At 58.1% G+C, this 17,345-nt stretch overlaps 1 protein-coding gene across 10 annotated transcripts; it reads right to left on the minus strand.

The window, feature by feature from the left end:
* Nucleotides 1-50: 50 nt before the first annotated feature.
* On the minus strand, nucleotides 51-17,124 carry FLCN (folliculin). 10 transcript variants are annotated; one of them, XM_019928995.3, is made up of 12 exons: nucleotides 17,031-17,124; nucleotides 12,656-12,931; nucleotides 11,215-11,361; nucleotides 10,045-10,266; nucleotides 9,047-9,207; nucleotides 7,370-7,461; nucleotides 5,709-5,884; nucleotides 4,226-4,339; nucleotides 3,359-3,482; nucleotides 2,215-2,346; nucleotides 1,996-2,101; nucleotides 51-1,335 (listed from the first exon to the last, which is right to left on the minus strand). In XM_019928995.3, the coding sequence occupies exons 2-12, from the start codon at nucleotides 12,902-12,904 to the stop codon at nucleotides 1,134-1,136; spliced, it is 1,725 nt and encodes a 574-aa protein (XP_019784554.1). In that variant the 5' UTR covers nucleotides 12,905-12,931; nucleotides 17,031-17,124; the 3' UTR covers nucleotides 51-1,133. The 10 variants fall into 10 exon arrangements, 9 of the variants coding, with proteins under 9 accessions (XP_019784554.1, XP_019784558.1, XP_019784557.1 ...); XM_019928999.3 differs by having other exon boundaries at nucleotides 12,656-12,928; nucleotides 17,031-17,120; XM_019928998.3 differs by lacking the exon at nucleotides 17,031-17,124 and adding an exon at nucleotides 16,892-17,024 and having other exon boundaries at nucleotides 12,656-12,928.
* Between the last annotated feature and the right edge of the window lie 221 nt (nucleotides 17,125-17,345).

Consider the following 17,345-nt stretch of genomic DNA (forward strand, 5'->3'; position numbering starts at 1 on the left):
ATCCCAAGAAAATCTGAGGTATCAAACCAATAAAACCATGTAGTCAACAGTTTATAAAAATATATCTTTATTATTTCAATGTTCTTGCATGATACAGATACCTAGTCATATAAACATGGTCTTCCTGTTAAATATAAATTAAACACAAAAAACTATAAACAAATCAGCAAAATTACCGGAAAATCCTTCCAAACCATGAATCCTTATTAAAAGTGTACACAAGGGCGATGAACCAGTCTTAAACTACCATACTCTGAAACTTAACTGCAGCCAAATGTAAACGTTTAAAGAAGCAATAGAGGGCAAAGTGATATGGAATAAAACTATGATGGGCTTCTCAACTCCACATCCAGTGAGCCAGGCCAGCCAAACGACTCCATCTGACATTTCAGCAAAGTATCCTCTTTGTGTAAAAAAGATCAGGGCTCGTCCTCAAGCTACAGGGTAATTTCAAAGCAACCACAGAAGAGCACGGCCAGAAGACTTGGTCGTCAGGTAACTTCAGAACACGAATTCCAGATGATCCAAAGAGGAGGAAAACATCCACTCCACCCCAAAAGGCATTCCCAGAGCCCTAACTTAAAACCAGATTACTAACAATGACTACAGATCAGAACATAACCTGAAAATTCACAAAACTCACATATGCATGCACTACCTGGAAAACCCTTGCTGAACTTGAGAACAGAAAGGTTCAACCTCAAGAGAGGGTATGACATTGCGGCTAAGATACCCCAGGCGGAGCTGGCCCGACACGTTTCCCTGTAAATTCTGAGATCAGCACCCACGAGAGGCACGAGCTGCACACCTTCCTCACGCTCTTCTCTCCCAGGGGTGCGCGAATGCAGGGGACTAACTGTCACAAGTCTCTCACTGCCCCCTTCAGGGCTGGAGCAATTCAAATAGCTTGTGGGATGGTGCCAAGAACTACACCAGGCCCGCATCCCACACAGAGGGCAAAGTTCAGCCCCAACAGTTTCCACTCCTTACTAGGAAACAGCTTCATGCCAGCAGTTTGGAAACGGGAGGACAGCCTGAGAACGCCATCACAGACCTGTGTCCGAGCTCCGCGGCAAGGACGGACGTCACCGCGTCCCAGGAGGCCCACCCAGACACAGTGTCCCGGGACGGGGTCAGCTGCGAGGCTCTGAGGCCATGGGGCTGCGGACCGTGGACAGGAGGTGCGACTTGTACGTCTTGCTCAGGCCTGTCATCCAGAACTTGAGCAGCTTGACGTTGTCCTCCTCGGACGCCCCGAGGATGCTCAGCAGCTTCTGTGTGTCCTCTTTGGGCCGGCTATCCACCTTGGTGAACTTAAAGAGGACCTTCACTTTGCTGCAGAAGACCAAAACCAAACACTCAGCTACCGCAGAACCGTCAGCAGAGTTCTGGTCCTGGGGCCTAAACGGCTTCAAGACCAGCAACGGCTCGGCAGGCACAGCGGGAACTGAGACAGGAGAGGCAGCACAGCAGAGCGGCGGCTCGCGCCTGCACCCAGGGTCTCCCGTTTCCCCACCGCTGCTGACGCTGGTGCAGCCAAACAGGGAGATTAAAAAGACAAATGTTCCTCCCATTCATAAAAGGGACAGGTGGCTCCTAAGCGCCATTGTACTGTCTGAAATCAGAACAGTGTTTGACTAATTAAATTTGACAGAAAATTACTAAGAAGGCGGGAGGAAATACAGTAACTTGCTTAATAAGGAGGGAACATCTGCTCCCCGACCTTCCAATTCTTAAGTTAACTCAGCATCAAAATAACTGCCTCCCTTGGAGAGCACAGAGCAGCTTGAGGCTCAGGGGTGCGGGCTCACCTGCTCCAGGCCACCCAGCCAGGTCAGCGCGTGGTGGAGCCCTGCATCTCTTGTCCACACCCCCTCCCGCAGCAGCCACGGCCTCACCTCTGTCTCTGGCCACGGCTCCTGCTTCTCCTGCTGCCGGCAGCCCAGCCCTCCCCTGAAAGCACAGACTCTAGGGGCCGAGGTGGCACCCGCTTACTTCATCCACTCTTCCTTGAGGCAGACGAGGCACTGGTCGACCACGTCCACCGACAGATTCTGGTTGGTCAAAGCTGCTTCCACTTTACTCAGGATGGTGGGGCCAGCTGGGGACAAGCGGGGCACGGTGGGGGGGTCAGCACGTGGAGGGCAGGGGCGGCCTCAGCGCCCCCCAGCCCGCTCGCCGGGGGGAGAGCAGGCCCTGCTCAGCGGCGCCCACCTCGGTCTGCGGCCACAGCACTCCCACTGGTCACGACAAACTCGTGCTTGCTGAGGGACGGCTCGTCCTCACAGCCGGCCGGCTGCAGGCTGGAGCGGGCGGCCGTGTGCACTTCCACCACCACAGCAAACTCTGCGGCGACACAAGACACGCTGCCCGTCAAGTGCTCTTCACCCCGGGACAAAGCCCCTCCTTTGCAGCTCCCAATCATCTCAGATCATCTGGGGAAAACTCCAGCCGCCTGAGCTGACCACTGGCACCTAAAATCTTCGGTAGCTTGTGAAGAGTTAAGGGTTCACTTTTGACTCAGTTAAACTAATAACGCACTGTATTATATCACTACAAATTACTGCGTATACCTCCACTGGTCTAATACCAACCAGCCCTGGGAGAGTGGCCCCGCTACAACCCATTTTACAGATGGGGAAACAGACTCAGAGAAGCTAAGTGACTTGCACAAGGTCACATGGCTAGTGGTGGTAACAATATCAAGCCCATCTCTGAGACGAGAGCCTGTGTTCTGAACACTGCCTCTTGGACTCATGGCCCAGCCTGGTTGCTGAGAGGGTGACAGCTCTGTGATCAACCTTCCCACCGCTCTCACAGATGTGCCTGGAGGAGGCCTAGACGTGCCAGATGCGGGGATGTGCACCCACAAAGGGATGTACTGACTCCCGACCCCCCCAGACCAAGAATGAGGGATGTCGATCAGCTTCCTGGCTCTGTCTAGAGCAGTAAGCTTGTCAGTCAGTCCTGAGGGCGGAGGGGGGCAGAGCAAGGGCCACGGAGCTGATGAGCACCGGGGATGGATTTCAGGCAGATGAACACAGGAGAACAGAGAGGAAGGAAGACCACGAGGCGGAGGCTCAGTCCAGCGCCCCCTGAGCTGCCCCAGGGCCCAGGGCTGGGACCCGCCCCACAGAGAGCCACACCCCAGTGAGCAGCCCAGCCCAACCCTCACCCATCTTCAAGACAGACACTAGAAGCCAACGCCACAGGGAAAGCTGGTCCTGCAACGTGGGTCTTCCCGCCTGAGGCCAGCAGGCATCATCCTCAAACCCACAGCTGAGGTCCAGTCACGTGGTTTCACTTCTGAGCCCTGACATGCAGGGGCTCAGCCCGGACCAACGCGCGCGGCACGTACCTGAGGCCAGCACGTGGGGAGGGATCTGCACGTGGGGGCCGAGCCCCAGGAAGTTGCAGCGGTAGGCCTCCTCGTACTGGCTGCTGTAAGGGATGACGCGCACACAGCCCACGGGCAGCATGGTCTGAAGGACGGAACAACCCAGAGCTGAGCGCTGTCCGACCCGAGTCCCTCACCCACACCCCACGAGCCCCCTGCAGCTTGGTCCAGAGCCCTCGCATCCCGGCCCGCTCTGCAGGGTTAACTCTTCCATCATTCTCCGACTTCACAGACGTTCGTCTCTTCCCTCACCCACCAAAGGGATTCTAAGTTGTCTGAGAGATTGTTTCGTCTTGTACCTTCACGGGCCCAGGCAGACGGCTGGCATGCACACACGCTTAGAGCCGGACCTGGGCCTTGGCACCCCCTACACCTGTGGGACGGAGACAGCACGCCACACGTGCACTCCAGCCAGCCCGTCGATCAGGCTCTGTGCAGAGGACCACGTGGGGACCCAGGCCCGCCTCTGTGGCACAGGTGGCTTCTCAAAGGGATGCGGGGCTTGGGGAAGGGCGGATGGGAGAGTGATCAGTCTGTCAGGACAGCACAGACTCCTCACTCGAAATGAAAGCCAAAAATGACTACCTTTTTTTTTGGCCGCGCTGCGCAGCCTGTGGAATCTTAGTTCCCTGACCAGGGACAGAACCTGGGCCCTCGGCAGTGAAAGCACAGATGAATACCATTTTTAACAGTGGAGAAAAGCACAGGTCTTAGATTCAGGCGTGAACCTCTGCAACGAGGCTCTGGCACATCTTAACAGGTTTTTTAAAAACCCACTGGGCCAATACCGTCCTGCCACAAAACACAAAGGAACGCAGATCCTCTCACCCGAAGAACTTCAAAGGCTGAATGGACAAGGTCTGCGTCTCTACTTTTCCAGATCACCTGGTTCCCCATGAGGACGTGCCAGGCCAGTGTGCGGAAAGATGGGGCACCCAGGACCTGAAAAACACGGTGCACTGCTTTCTGTCCAGAGGAAGTTATTTGTGTGTTTGTCTAGAAACTTTCTCCGTAGAGTGAAGGAAGACGGGCAGGAGAGCGGAAGTCACCTATCTTCTCGGGGAGGCTGGGTGACGTGCCCGAAACCAGGAGGAGGGATGGCCCTGTGCTCACACCTGAAGGTCCGACCCCAGGGCTCTTGTACACTTCAAGATCTTTTCCCCAATCCCATTTTTAAAGATTTGAAGCAGATGAAGTGTTAGCTTTTTGCAACACGTACCCTCTCTCTCTACACCCTTAACTTTGGCCTAACCGCTTGAGAGCGAGCCAGGGCTGTGAGTCTTCAGCACCGAGGGAGAGCTCGGTCCAGATGCCGGCAGCCCAGGGCCGCCCGCTGAGTGGACCCCCGTCCGGAGCCCCGGCTCTAACCATGTCCTCTGGGCTGTGAGTCTCTCAATCTATGGCTTGTGACTTCCTCATCTGTCCTGTTTTTATCCTGCTTTAATCAATTCCAATTAACTCCGCGGCACTGACATTTTAGAAGAGCTCAGCCTGTTGTCTTAGGGCTTGTGAAAATGGCCAGAAAAAAAGAGGTGGCTGTGACACTGCCTTTTACCAAACCCTACCAGCCCCCAAGGACTCCCACCTCCGGTGGAATTCAAGATCCCCTCCAGCTGTAATCCACATTAGCTGTAACCCACTGTAATCAACAAGGACTGCGGCCAAATCAAGGACGATTTAACTGAATGGTTTTCACCCCAAAGCCCCACAGAACACCTGCTGGTAAACCAGGCTTTACTTCATTTTCCAAAGTAAAAATAACTGTTTTCTGATAGAATTCATGCTCAATGTAAAAGTAAACAGAGAGAGGGTCTACGAAAGGCCAGCCTGCTTCGTGATCTAGCGGTCACTCCCGCTGCCCTCCCGTGCGGCGAGCAGCCCCGCCCCCGCCCCGCCCCCCCCGCGGTGCAGGCTCCCGCGGATGCAACTCCTAGGGTCGCACGTTCAGGTTGTTTCCAGTTCTTTGTAAGAAAGGCCACCGTTTTCAATTTGCAAAGCATCTAGGCTGTGTGCAAACCAACGATGCTGTTCAATTCCCTTAGAAGGTTCCAGAATGACAAGATCAGAGAACCATGAGACGCCAGCCGCTGGGCCTTTCTTTAGAGAAACGCCCTGCATCCTCACTGAGCCTGGGGCTAAGACACCCCAGATGCCCCCTGTCATCTTCAGCCACCCACCAAGAAGGTTCCTGGTCACCCCTGAACACAACAGACCCAAAGGAAAAGGCGTGCTGGATGGAGATGAGCCAGAAGGAGAGGACGGGGCTCTTGTCCTGAGTTTCTGATCCGGGCTCTACCTCTCTACCGCCTACCTGCCTCATGTGCCGAAGGGATTTAAAGACAGAGAGCTTTCGGGGCTGCCAGTTTCCACAGTCTGAGAGCAAGGACGAATCCGCTGGGCACTTGGTCGGCTCCCGCCCCTCGGCCCCCTCTTTCTCCTCCTCTCCAGCCTCAGAGCTGCCCCAGCTTTCCGATTCCTCTTCCAAGTCTGCAAGACAGACAACAAATTCAGTTACGAAATGTGCGTCCCTAGATTCCTTCGCTCTCTGGATGCAAGTCTTTGCACACGATCACTTCAGCCCAAGGCATCTCGTGGTTAAACCGGCCAGAAGGCTACTGATCTCTGGTTCGGACCAGCTGTCTACACTACCTGCTGCCACTGGAGTCCTGGGGTGGGCCAGGAGTGTTCAGTCTGCTATGTTCTGTCCACTGCCGGTTGGAAAAGTCAAGTCAGCGCTAAGGACGCTAACAGTGTGTGGGCGCTCCCCTAAAGATGTCCACACATTCTGTCCTTTAATCCTCTCGCCTGCCCTGGGTCAGTACTGCTCTCCCCGTCTTACAGAAAGGAATATCTGCTATCTGAATTCATCGTCACGACAACCCCAGGAATGCAGCATCCTCACTGCACAGCTCGAGTGAAGGGGCCTTGCTGTGTGCACAGGACACACACATCTTGGAGCCTGGAGCTGAAGGCAGGTCTGTACAGGCTGCAGCGTGTGCTCTGAACCCCTATGCTCACCCTGTGACCAAAATACGACCCAAGACGAGACTGTGAGCACCGCACGCCTGCACCCCTCTCCCCCGACGCACTCAGCTCTCCATGCAAATAAATCTCACCAGCAGACTGCCCTTGCCACCGTCACTAACCTAGAAACGTGTCATCGCTCCGATAAATGGTTCCGGGCCGACCGTACTGTGAGGGCGCGGAAGTGGACCGCGCTTCTGTCTTCTCCGAGCGAGCCCTGCCCTTGATGAACCCGCCCACCCTCCCCTTCGCAGGGAAGCCTGCTCAGGTGCAGGTCACCGGACGACAGGAACAAGTTCCAAACAGCTCCAGCTTGTTCAGGTCAATCGTTTGCAAAAAGAAGCACGTTGTAACAGAGGACACACAAGACGCATCATGAATCTCGTTCACCCCGCCCCACATTTGAGATCCTGGACCTATGTCACTGAAAATCCAACCATCTCCAAAAGAAAAGCAGACTCCCAGACAACCCTGGGCAGTTACGTAGAACACCCAGATGTGGAGACCTGATTGCAAACCTGGGGAGGGCCGCCCAGTTACCAGGAGGCTTGGGAACCACTGCCCTGATGAAAACCTCGGGTCCAACTAAAGGACACCATTTTACTGTTGAAGAGCAGAGAGCAGGTCCCCATCCAGACAGGCCGAGTAAGTGCTTCTTGTACGATAGGGACACAAAAGCCTCACTCAACCCACCTCTCCAGAGCGACAGCCCCGGGGATGGTCCTTCCCAACCTGCCCAGACAGACTCTTACACGTGACTGTCAGGGAAGATGAGGCAGGAAATCACAATAAAACCACGAAGAGCAAAGGGCGAGCTTTTGTAGACACGGCTCCTGGGGCCCCCTCCACCAGCTCTCTCTGCTGGGATGGAGGAGAGGGGAGCTAAGCACGGGCCGACCCCAGGCCACCGCCGGCAGAGGCTCCCAGCACAGGCACCTCCCAGCTCACCCGCCAGCTGCTCCATCTGGACCAAGGTGTCCTCAGTGGGCGCGCCTTCCAGGAGCTTCTCGGTCAGCCGGCTGCCGCACGCCTTCAGGAGCCTGGGAAACACAGTGCCACCTATGCAGTGTTCTCGCCAAAAGGAAAACTAGACCTGAAGCCAATCAACCCTCCTGAGCTAACGACTGGTTAACAGAAAACATGGGCATAAAAGAACGAGTTGAGAACCACCACGAGGATTCGATCAGCCACAGGGGTTCCTACAGGACGCACAGCCCAGGCCTCTAACAAAAGGCAGGGAGGCTGGGGCAGAGGCGCACGAGGCGCTGCTCTAGACTAAGAGGCCTGGCACGATCCGCGCCTGTGTGGTGGTGCGCTGGTCCCAATGCCAGAGTCAACTCGGAGGCAAAGCAGGAAACGTGAACATGGACTGGACTGGATGATGCTAAGCAATGAGTCCATTCTGTTGCATGTGATAATGGGTTTCTGGTTGAAGTGGTACAACTAAGATTTGCTTTAAAAAACATTCCAGAAAAAAAAAAGTGAAGGACAGATGAAAAATCAGTGAAAGGTCGCTAACTGCTGAAGTAGGAGGGGGTGAAGTTCCTTGTAGTATTATACTTTGGGTCTGTCTGAAATTTTCCCAAATTAAAATAATTCCTAGGGGCTTCCCTGGTGGCGCAGTGGTTGAGACTCCGCCTGCCAATGCAGGGGACACGGGTTCGTGCCATGGTCTGGGAGGATCCCGCATGCCGCAGAGCGGCTGGGCCCGTGAGCCATGGCCACTGGGCCTGCGCGTCCGGAGCCTGTGCTCCGCAACGGGAGAGGCCACAACAGTGAGAGGCCCGTGTAATGCAAAATAATAATAATTTCTAAAAGATAAGAGGAACTGTCTGCCAGGTGGGGGAGACAAATATTTTTCTCTTTAGTTTGCAGGTTCTCAGAAGCTGCACTCAAGGATTATATGTGAGGAACGTCACCCACACCAGGACCTGATTTAGGTGATGCTGCACAGGAATGAGAATCTGGGGAGTCTTTGGAAGGAACATATCCTGCAGTGGGAGGAAGAGAAACAACCTGTGGCCGGAGGACAGATTGTGGTGGTTTCTAAGTATGTCCAGAAATCTGTCGGTACTCCTCCCTTCCAACGGCGGGGCCCGGTCCTCCCCTCCCGCCTAGGCTGAGCTACTTCTAACAACCAGGTGCAGGCAGGGCCCGTGTGCTGCTGAGGCTGGGTCGTGAGAGCCAGCAGAGCCCACCTCGCTCTCCCTGGATCACCCGCACGACCGTGGCGAGCAGAGGCCTCCCGCCCACGGCCAGACCGACCTGCCAGCCCCGAAGGAGCCCAGCCTTCACACGACAGCAGCTCCGCCTAAGGACCAGGGCCAGAACGGCCCAGCTCAGCCCCTGTCTGAGTCCTGACTCACAAGTGCTGTGCGAGACAAGCACTCACTGCTGCTCACAATAAGGGAGACCACTGGTCTTGGTCTAGGAACTTCACCTTAAAATTATGGCTGGGAAGGGAGCTCCACCTTAACGCAACTTCCACGCACTCAGAGGCGAGAAGGACTGAACCCAGTTCAGGACTCACGCATCACAGCACAGACCTGTCAGCAACTGTCCCCCCCAAGCTGGGCACAGTCCAGCCAATGCCCCAGTGGCCACGAGAAGACCGAGTCTGGTTACCAGGCGAAGGAGGTGTGCAGGCACGCCCACAAGCTGTCATCGTTCGTCAAGGACGTCAGCGAGCGGGCAGCGTTGCCGTTCCTTTGGTGCAGGAACGGTGTGAAAGCAGTGTTCATCCTCTGGGCACGCTGTGGGCACCCAAACTGCTCCGCCTCAAACACCTGACACACAAGGGGAAGGGGAAAGACCCTTAACGACAAAAGCAGCCAGCAGCCCAGGCCCCAGTCTGCTCTCTGGGCCAAGAGCAAAGAAGGGCCCCGGGTCTCATCCCAAAGAGAACAGCTTTGTCCCCCCGCTGGATCAGAAGCCACCTGACAAGAGGCTCAGTTAAGAGTCTCTCCTGCGGCCTCCCCGACACCGACTCTTCGGCACGTGACGGGGCTCAGGGGGCATCTGCGCTTTCCAGGCACCCCCGTTTCCAGGCACAGGGGGCTTCTGCTGCTCAGACCCTGTGTGGGTGGGACACGTGACCACTTCCTGCGATGGGGGAGAGGAGCCTGGCCTCCAGCCCCACCTGTGCACCCCAGCAGGCAACTGGGCAGCAACACCACTCCAGCCTGACCACAGCGCGCAGACCCCTGCTTGCCTGCGATGGACATAAACACGCTGCTGGGGCTTAAGCACTGTTTGTTCCCAGAGCACCACTGGCCTATCCTGGGCGGCCCTGGAGATGCAGGGCCGTGGCTGGAGATGCATGGTAGGTGCAGGTCTGTCACACCACTAGTGGACAGGCTGCTGAAATGATGGTCAGGGGAAGCAGAGACAGCGGGGATCAAACCAGGCCTCTGACTGCAGTAAAGGCAGAGCCAAGCGAGAAGCAAGACAACGACAGACTCGAGAGAGACACTGAAGCCAGCAGGACTGGCTGGCCCCGGGCCTATCGCCGCAACTCCGACTCCGCGGCGGCCAGGGGACCCCCAGGCAGGAACGCTGCCCTGCTCCTGGCCCCTCGCACACAGCCCTCCCTCCCCCCGCCCACTGCCCTGCCTCGGGGCCACCTTGAGCGCCTTGCCCTGGAGCTCGTCGATGATCCCACGGATCTTGCCCAGCAGGAAGGGCCAGGAGTTGATGAGGTAGATGCGGTCCATCATGATGGCGATGATGCTGTACCAGCGCTGGAAGCCCCGGGCCAGGCTGTCCTTGATGAAGAATGTGTGGCTGAACACAAAGCCGTGCTGCTCGTCCCCAAAAAAGATGGGGCCCTCGCGGCCGGGGCACACCTGGGACACAAGGACAGCGCTGCAGGACACCGCCCTCTGCACGCTGCAGCACTCAAACCCTCGTGCTCACTCTTCTTTCTGCGCTAATTAATCAGCATCAGTTACAGGGAGAGTGGAAAGGGCAGGGATGAGAAAGGAAAACTCTGCTCATCTCTCCCGTGACCGAACTTCCTAAAGAGAACGTTCGTTACCATGAAACCCAAGGACCAGTAGGTTCGTTAATTTTTCTTACCTTGAGTCATAAATAACTCGTATACAAGTATTACATCTACCCCAGGCTCAGATTTGCCAACATCACTCATCTGGAACATACCAGAGAACTGGCAAGTCAAAACAGCCACTGCAGCGTCCACGTAATAAAAAATCTGCATATGTTATGTGTAGGAGAGAACTGGGTCTCCCTCACACCACACCCACTCTTACACACAACCCCACCAGACACGGTCAGCTGCCCACCAGCAGGGACACAGCCAGGCGGGCACATGGCAGCAGTGAGTGAGGACGATCAAGTGGGGCAGTGACAGGAAGTGTGAGCGACTAGACTGTGAACTCTGTGACAAAGACACAGAGGCTAAGACAACTCGACAACGGCAGCCACGTGTCTTAGAAACACAGACTCACGCCTCGGTCGGCTAAGAGAGCACGTGATGAGCACTGAGGCTCTGACGTGACAGAGACGACACGAAGCTGACATCTGATGGGAGCCACACACCTACAAACACTTCACACCTTAGCAACACGTCCACGAAGAACGAATAATGAAAGCCTGGTGCTTAAAATGGTAAGTTAGCAACGAACCAGGGTGCAACGTGACTCACTCCAGGACCTGCCCGGCCGTCTCCGGGCTGCCGTCTGCCTTCCTTCCCGTAACCGACACCGAGCTTGCTCAGGGCGTGCTGGCGCGCACGTGAGCGACTCTCGCAGAGGCCCCGGGTCACGGGTGCTCACCTCACAGCTCAGGCTCCGCACACAGGCCTGGCGGACGATGCTGAAGAGCTGGGGGTGGTTGGGGTGCTGGTGACTGACGTACTTGATCGAGGTCTCCTTGTCATGGCTGATGTACCCAGGATGCCCTGCTGCAAGTGACCGGCAGCCCTGCCCACGAGAAAGGGAAGAAAACCAGTAAGCCAGCAACATGCTTGCTGACTCTTATGCAAATCTCAAGCAGAAAATTCAATCTGTTTTCACGTAAGAACAACCGGCTCCTAGAGTTATACTTGACTGAGGATTTCCGTGTTTCCCGAGTAGGAAAGTCAGGATGCACACATCACCAAGGTCGTCAGAGGGCATCGAATCTACTGAACACAGAGGTCACTGGACCTCATCTACTGGCACTTATGCAGCAGGGATCCCGAAGAGCTCTGTACCCATCACCTCACCTAATCCAAGGAGCAAACCTGTGAGACAGTTACCGGAAGAATCCCCACCTCACAGGTGGCAAAACTGAGGCCCGGAGCCTCCGTCCTCGATCCGGGCACGACCACTTGGCAGGGACCTCGTGCCAAGAGAGGCTGCCACACTCTGGCACTGGCGTGGCCGCCTGAGAACACATGCTCAGACCCCCTGCCATGGGGAAGGGGCCGGACCGGCGGCCCTGGCTGCTGCCCCTCTGAAGCCACCGTCACGTTGGCGCCAATGCTGTGAGCCCCGGCGGCAGCCCCCAACCTGGGACTGCGCACAGAGGCCCCGGAGCCAGCCCCTCCCTGGGCGATGCAGGACGCCTCCCAAGGCCGTTCCAGCTCAAGGACCCGCCCCCAAGGCCCCCACCGCGCAGGCCTCCTTCCTGCCTGCCTCTCCATCACAGGCAGCGGCGTTCCCAGCGGAGGGCCCTCCCCACCTCTGCTCCCCACCCTCGATCCCTCACAGTGAACCAGTCAAGCTCGAGCTCAGCGACTGCTTCTCAGCGGAACGAGGCTAACACGGCTGGGTTGTTGTCCACCCTGTAGTGACAGGTCCAATGCCACCCTGATTTCCAATCCCGACTCAGGGCTCCGGGTGAAGCAGCCGCCTGGTGCGGGGACCTAACCTTCATCCCCCAGAGCTCACGAAGCGGGCAGGGTGCCTGCGAGGAGGACGCCAGACTGACGGACGGGAGCTGAGAAGGCAGCGCGTGGACACGAGTGAGCGAGGCGAGGCCAAAAGGGCAGGCCCCACGGTGGTGGCCAGCATCGGCTGGCCCAGGGTGGTCTGAACAAGCTAAAGCTGGGACGCAGGGAAAGGACCGGAGGGAAGGAAAGCAGCAAGCGCACACCACACGGCCCACGGCGTGCGGCCTCCTGTCCACCCCCAGGAGGTCAAGCCCGAGCTCCGGCGGCGCCCGTGAGGCCACGCCCACGGCGCGCGGCCTCCGCGGAGAAGAAACGCCCCCAACGCCCCAGGAGACACTGGCCTCGCACATGTCCGACTTCTTGGGCCCCGGGCTGCTGGACTCCGCGCTGGCCCCTTCCGCCGGGCTGTGGGCGCGGAGGCGGCTGCTCATCTGGATACCGCCCTCCTCTTCCTCAGCGTGCTCGCCCCGGCCGGGGCCGTCCCCGCTCCCCGCCCCTTGCGGAAGCGGGGCGTGCAGGACCTCTGTGCAGAAGAGCGTGCGGGGGCCGTGGAGCTCGCAGAAGTGACAGAGCGCGACGATGGCGTTCATGGCGCCCTGGAGACTGTGCCAGGCCTGCTGGGGAGAGGAGGGAAATGCCATGAGCTAGCCCCAGAACCTGCCGGCTCCAGAGCCCAGTGACCTCTGCTGTCCTCAACGGGCTTCTGTCCAGCAGAGGCAGGTCACCCAGCCAGGCAGCACTGCCCAGCACCCACTCTGGGCCAGCACTGCATCGGCGGCAGGGGACACAAAGCAGACACCGTCCCTGTCCACAAGGAGTTAGGACAAAGAGGAGGGGAAACTTAATGCGGGATCACACAGAAACCCTTCAGTCAGGACTGTGCCGGCAGGGCCACGAGGTGGGCAGATGGGGACGGACACACAGACACACAAAGACACACACACACACCGCTTCCTCTAGTGCGGTGACCGCATTAGGGAGACAAGGACAGGGGTCCAGGACAGAGAAACACTGGAGGAGGGGGGATGTAGTTTCGGACAAAAGGATTCCCAGGTGACAGCGGAAGGAACAGAGGGCACCACGGGGGCTGAGGAGAGGCCGTGACGGGGCCTGAATGTCTGCAGAGCCGGGGGGTGAGGGCAGAAGACAAGCAAGAGGTGGATTTTAGGGACCCTTCTAGGCCATGGTAAGACCCTGAACTTTTCTTCAAAGATCAGAGAATCTTTGGTGGGTTCTGATGAGAAACACAATAAATTAGACTGTTATTTTAAAAGGTCGTTCTGGCCACTGTGCAGGAGCCAGGGCGGACGCAGGGAAGCGAGCTGGCCTGGGCCAGGGTGGGTGGGGGAAAGCGCTGAGGACCCTCAGAGCGTGAGTGCGTCCCAAAGAGATATGCAGACGCTGCTCACGGGCGGACTGTAGAGCACAAAGAAGGAAGCGGGGGACGTGGGGGATGGAAGAAGACGGCCGAGAGCAGCGCCTACTAAGCCTCCAGTGGAGATGATGATGACAGGCCATGGGAGATGGGAGTGGGGCAGCCAGGGCTGGGGGACCTAGGCCCCAGAGCTCAGACGTGGGAGGGAGGAAGAGCTGGTCAAAATGACAAAGGAGGACAGGCAGTGAGGTGAAGTCCAGTATCACGCCGGAGACCACGTGAGCAAAATCGCCCCAGAGGAGGGCAGCAGAGGGCGGGGAGGGCGTAGCGGGAACGCAGGCGCACTGCCCTCTGCGGGGAAACCTTAAAGGTGGGGCGTCTGTCCACTGGGCTCCAGCAGGTAGTGCAGAAACAGAGGCGGGACGGTGACCGCCCAGCCGACGTGACACGTGTGACACAGCAGGGCCTGGGAGCCAGGCTAAAGTGGGAACAAGTCTTCTCCAGACCACAGCATCCAAGAGCCATGTGTGGCAGCTCAGATCCAAATTAACGACGATGAAGAGCCCCCCTCCTGTCTCGCCAGCCACATGCGGCTCGCGGCCACCATTTTAAACGGACAGCACAGACCGTGGGAGGGCCATTTCTATCACCACAGAAAGTTCTCTTGGACAGCCGTGCTCAAAACAGTGAAGGACAATTTCAGTTACTGACGTCTGACTGTGTAGTGGACACCGGCAGGATCCACTGGAGAACGCCAGCCCCCATTACAGAATCAAAGGTCAGACATGCTCTGTGCTCACCCCCTGGTCGGCAGGCGCAGGCCTGAGCATGGCCTGGCCAGCCAGAGGCACCTGCTTGGGACGCTGAACCCAGACGACAGAGGCAAGGCAGCAGACAGTGTGAACACGCACAGCGGGGGCGGGGAGTCCGCGGAGCGGGTCCCGGGGAGCGGCACCCTCGCCCACCGGGCCTGGCGGGTCCCTCCACGGGCCCTCGAGAGGCCTCCCGCTGGCGGCCGCACTCATAGCCACTTCGCTACCCGCCTGCTCGCTCTGCCACCACCCGATGTCTGCGGTCAACCACTCAGCTGACATGGGCCGCCCACCTGCCCGCACAGGCTAGTAGGAGCGGCAGAGGCCAACCCAAAGGAGACATCTGGGGGTCAGACAGGGGACAGGAGGGGCAGCTGGAGGCCATGGCGGGCCAGGGCACAGAGGGCTCCCGGAGGGAGCTGAGCAGTGGGACAGAAGACAGTCTAAGACAGGAGGACATTTAGCTGGAAGACCTTGAGCTCCATGGAGATTCTAACAGCAGAGGGCCAGGAGGGCAGGGCCGGTGAGGAAGGCCCTGAACGCCGCCCCCAGCCCTCCAGCGGCTCGCTCCTTGCGCGCGCGGCCTCTCCCTGCACGCCCTCTGCTCAGAGAGGACCCTCAGCAGTGCTCACACCCAGCCACCTCTCTCAGCTCCCGACACACAGTGGGCACCAAACTGATGGGGGGTAGACAAGTGAATTTAGGAGCTGCCTGGAGAGAGGACAGTTGTTGCCACAGAAAGGGGAATGCTCGTGGATGATGTCAACACGAACCTCTACACCCAGCAGGACCACACAGCCACCACCCCGCCCAGGTGACAGCCAGCAAGGTCATTTCCAAACGAGTCAGGCACTGCAACAGCGGTCAATACCTCAGCTCTAAGACCTGACGCTTTCTAGGTAAGGAAAAAAATGAGAGCCAATTCTAAGAGCAGTGGGCATGGGGAAAAAAAAAAAAAAATGCAAGCAGCTTACAGCCAATCTCAAGTGAGAACATCACACAGAGGATGTGGTTCTGAGTGGCTCAGCAGGCCACTTGCCTTGTAAGCAGCAAGCGATGGAAAGCCGATGTTGTGGTCAAAGTCTACAGCCATGTTTCGTAAAGGAGCCCTTGTGATACAGGTACTTATATTTATATTTAAATGTCTATATAAAACGTAAGATATTTAAAAATATAAAGTCCTCATCCTTCCTGCTCTTGGTTATAAGGGGGCAGCACCCACGTCATGCCCATTTAGCCCTTCCGACCACAGGCCCACCCTTACATGGAAAGGAGAGAGCAGAGGTGATGTTGCTAAGCTACTTCCCGTGGGACAGGCTACTCTTACTTTGCTGTAAATGGGAAGCACTCCTGTCTGACAAGAGTTCTGACTACTGGAATCAGGGGTGCCACAGCCTAGATAAAACTTAGCTCTCCAGACCTGCGCACGCGGAAAAACGTCTGTCTCCAGCCCCGAGCAGCCAGGTGACCTCCGACAGGTCCAAATACCTCTCTCGGCACTAGCCTAAAGCTGCGCCCCACAGGCCTGGGAGGGAACTACGGCCCATGGCACCCGAACTCGGGCAGCATGAGGCCGGGTCTCCACTCACTCTCGGATTCCCATCTCTCTCTACCGGATGCCCAACAGTCCTTCCTTTCCAACCAGCCTTCCAGAAACCAAGAGGCAAAAACCCTCCCCCGCCCGACAGGCTCAACATTACACCCTGAAAGGCAGGGTCCTGTCCACGCCCCCTCCCATCGCCGACAGTGACGTGGGCACGACCCCCTCCCGCGGTGCACCCTGGCCCGGGTCCCTCTACCCCACTGCGGTCCGCCCGAGGACCACGGAAGGTTAAGGATGCGCTGAGCCCGGCAGCTCTCGACCCGCATCACACACGCTGCAGCTCCCCGACGGCGGCCCGGCCTCGTGCACGGGGGACAGGCGTGTGACACCCGAAGGTACCGCGGCGTCGCGCCACTGTCACTCAACCACTGGTAACCGGGCGCCTCAGCATGTCCTCTCGGAGACCCGGGTCCCCCGGCCACTCCGAGGGCCCCCGCAGGTCTGCCAAGTATCCCCGCGCTGGGGACCCAGTGCCTCCGGCCACCGCGACCCACCCCTTCCGCAACCAGGCCGCGCCCGATCGTACCCGCCATACTGGTCGCACCCTCAGCTCCAGGGTCGCCGAACCCTGCCATCCCGCCCCTAAGCCCGGCTTCCCCGGCCGGCGGGCTCGGCCCCCCTCGCCCTGGACCGCGCGGCCCGACTGACCGGACAGGCCGGGGAGCCGCCCTGGCTCCAAGCTCCAGGTCGCGTCGCGTCGCGCCGCGCCCCCCTCCTGGGTCTCCGGCCTTCCCCCCCTCCCCACTCTCTCGGCCTCCCTCCGGGTCCGCAAAGTGGCTCTCCTCACCGTGTACCCTCACAGATCCGCCGCGCCCGCCTCGGGGCGCGTGACTCGGCCGGGAGGTACCACCGCCCGGGCCGAGGAGGGGGAGCGGGCCGTCCGACGCCCCCACCCCGCGAGGCGCGCGGAGCCCCACCAGACTCACAGCCCGGGAAGACAGCACGAGCCCGGCAGCTCCAAAGTCCGGCGGAACGCTGCAACAGCTGCCGGACCCCCTCCGCCGCCCCAGCCCGTACCCCCACCGAGAAGCCCGGAGTGGTTCCGCCCGCGTGGGCGGGGGCAGCGGAGGAAACCATTCCAGAAGGGGGGAAGGATGCTTTAATTAAAAGTTTTTAAAGAGATTTGAGGAAAAATATATCTATCCTAGGACTCCCAGTCCACATCGAAGGAAGAAAGAAAGAGAACGTCGCGACGTTATAAATGACGCTGTAATTCCTTTTGGTTTCACCGTTGGTTTTCA

Source organism: Tursiops truncatus, chromosome 20 (assembly GCF_011762595.2).
Source record: "Tursiops truncatus isolate mTurTru1 chromosome 20, mTurTru1.mat.Y, whole genome shotgun sequence".
Classification (NCBI taxonomy): Eukaryota; Metazoa; Chordata; class Mammalia; order Artiodactyla; family Delphinidae; genus Tursiops; species Tursiops truncatus.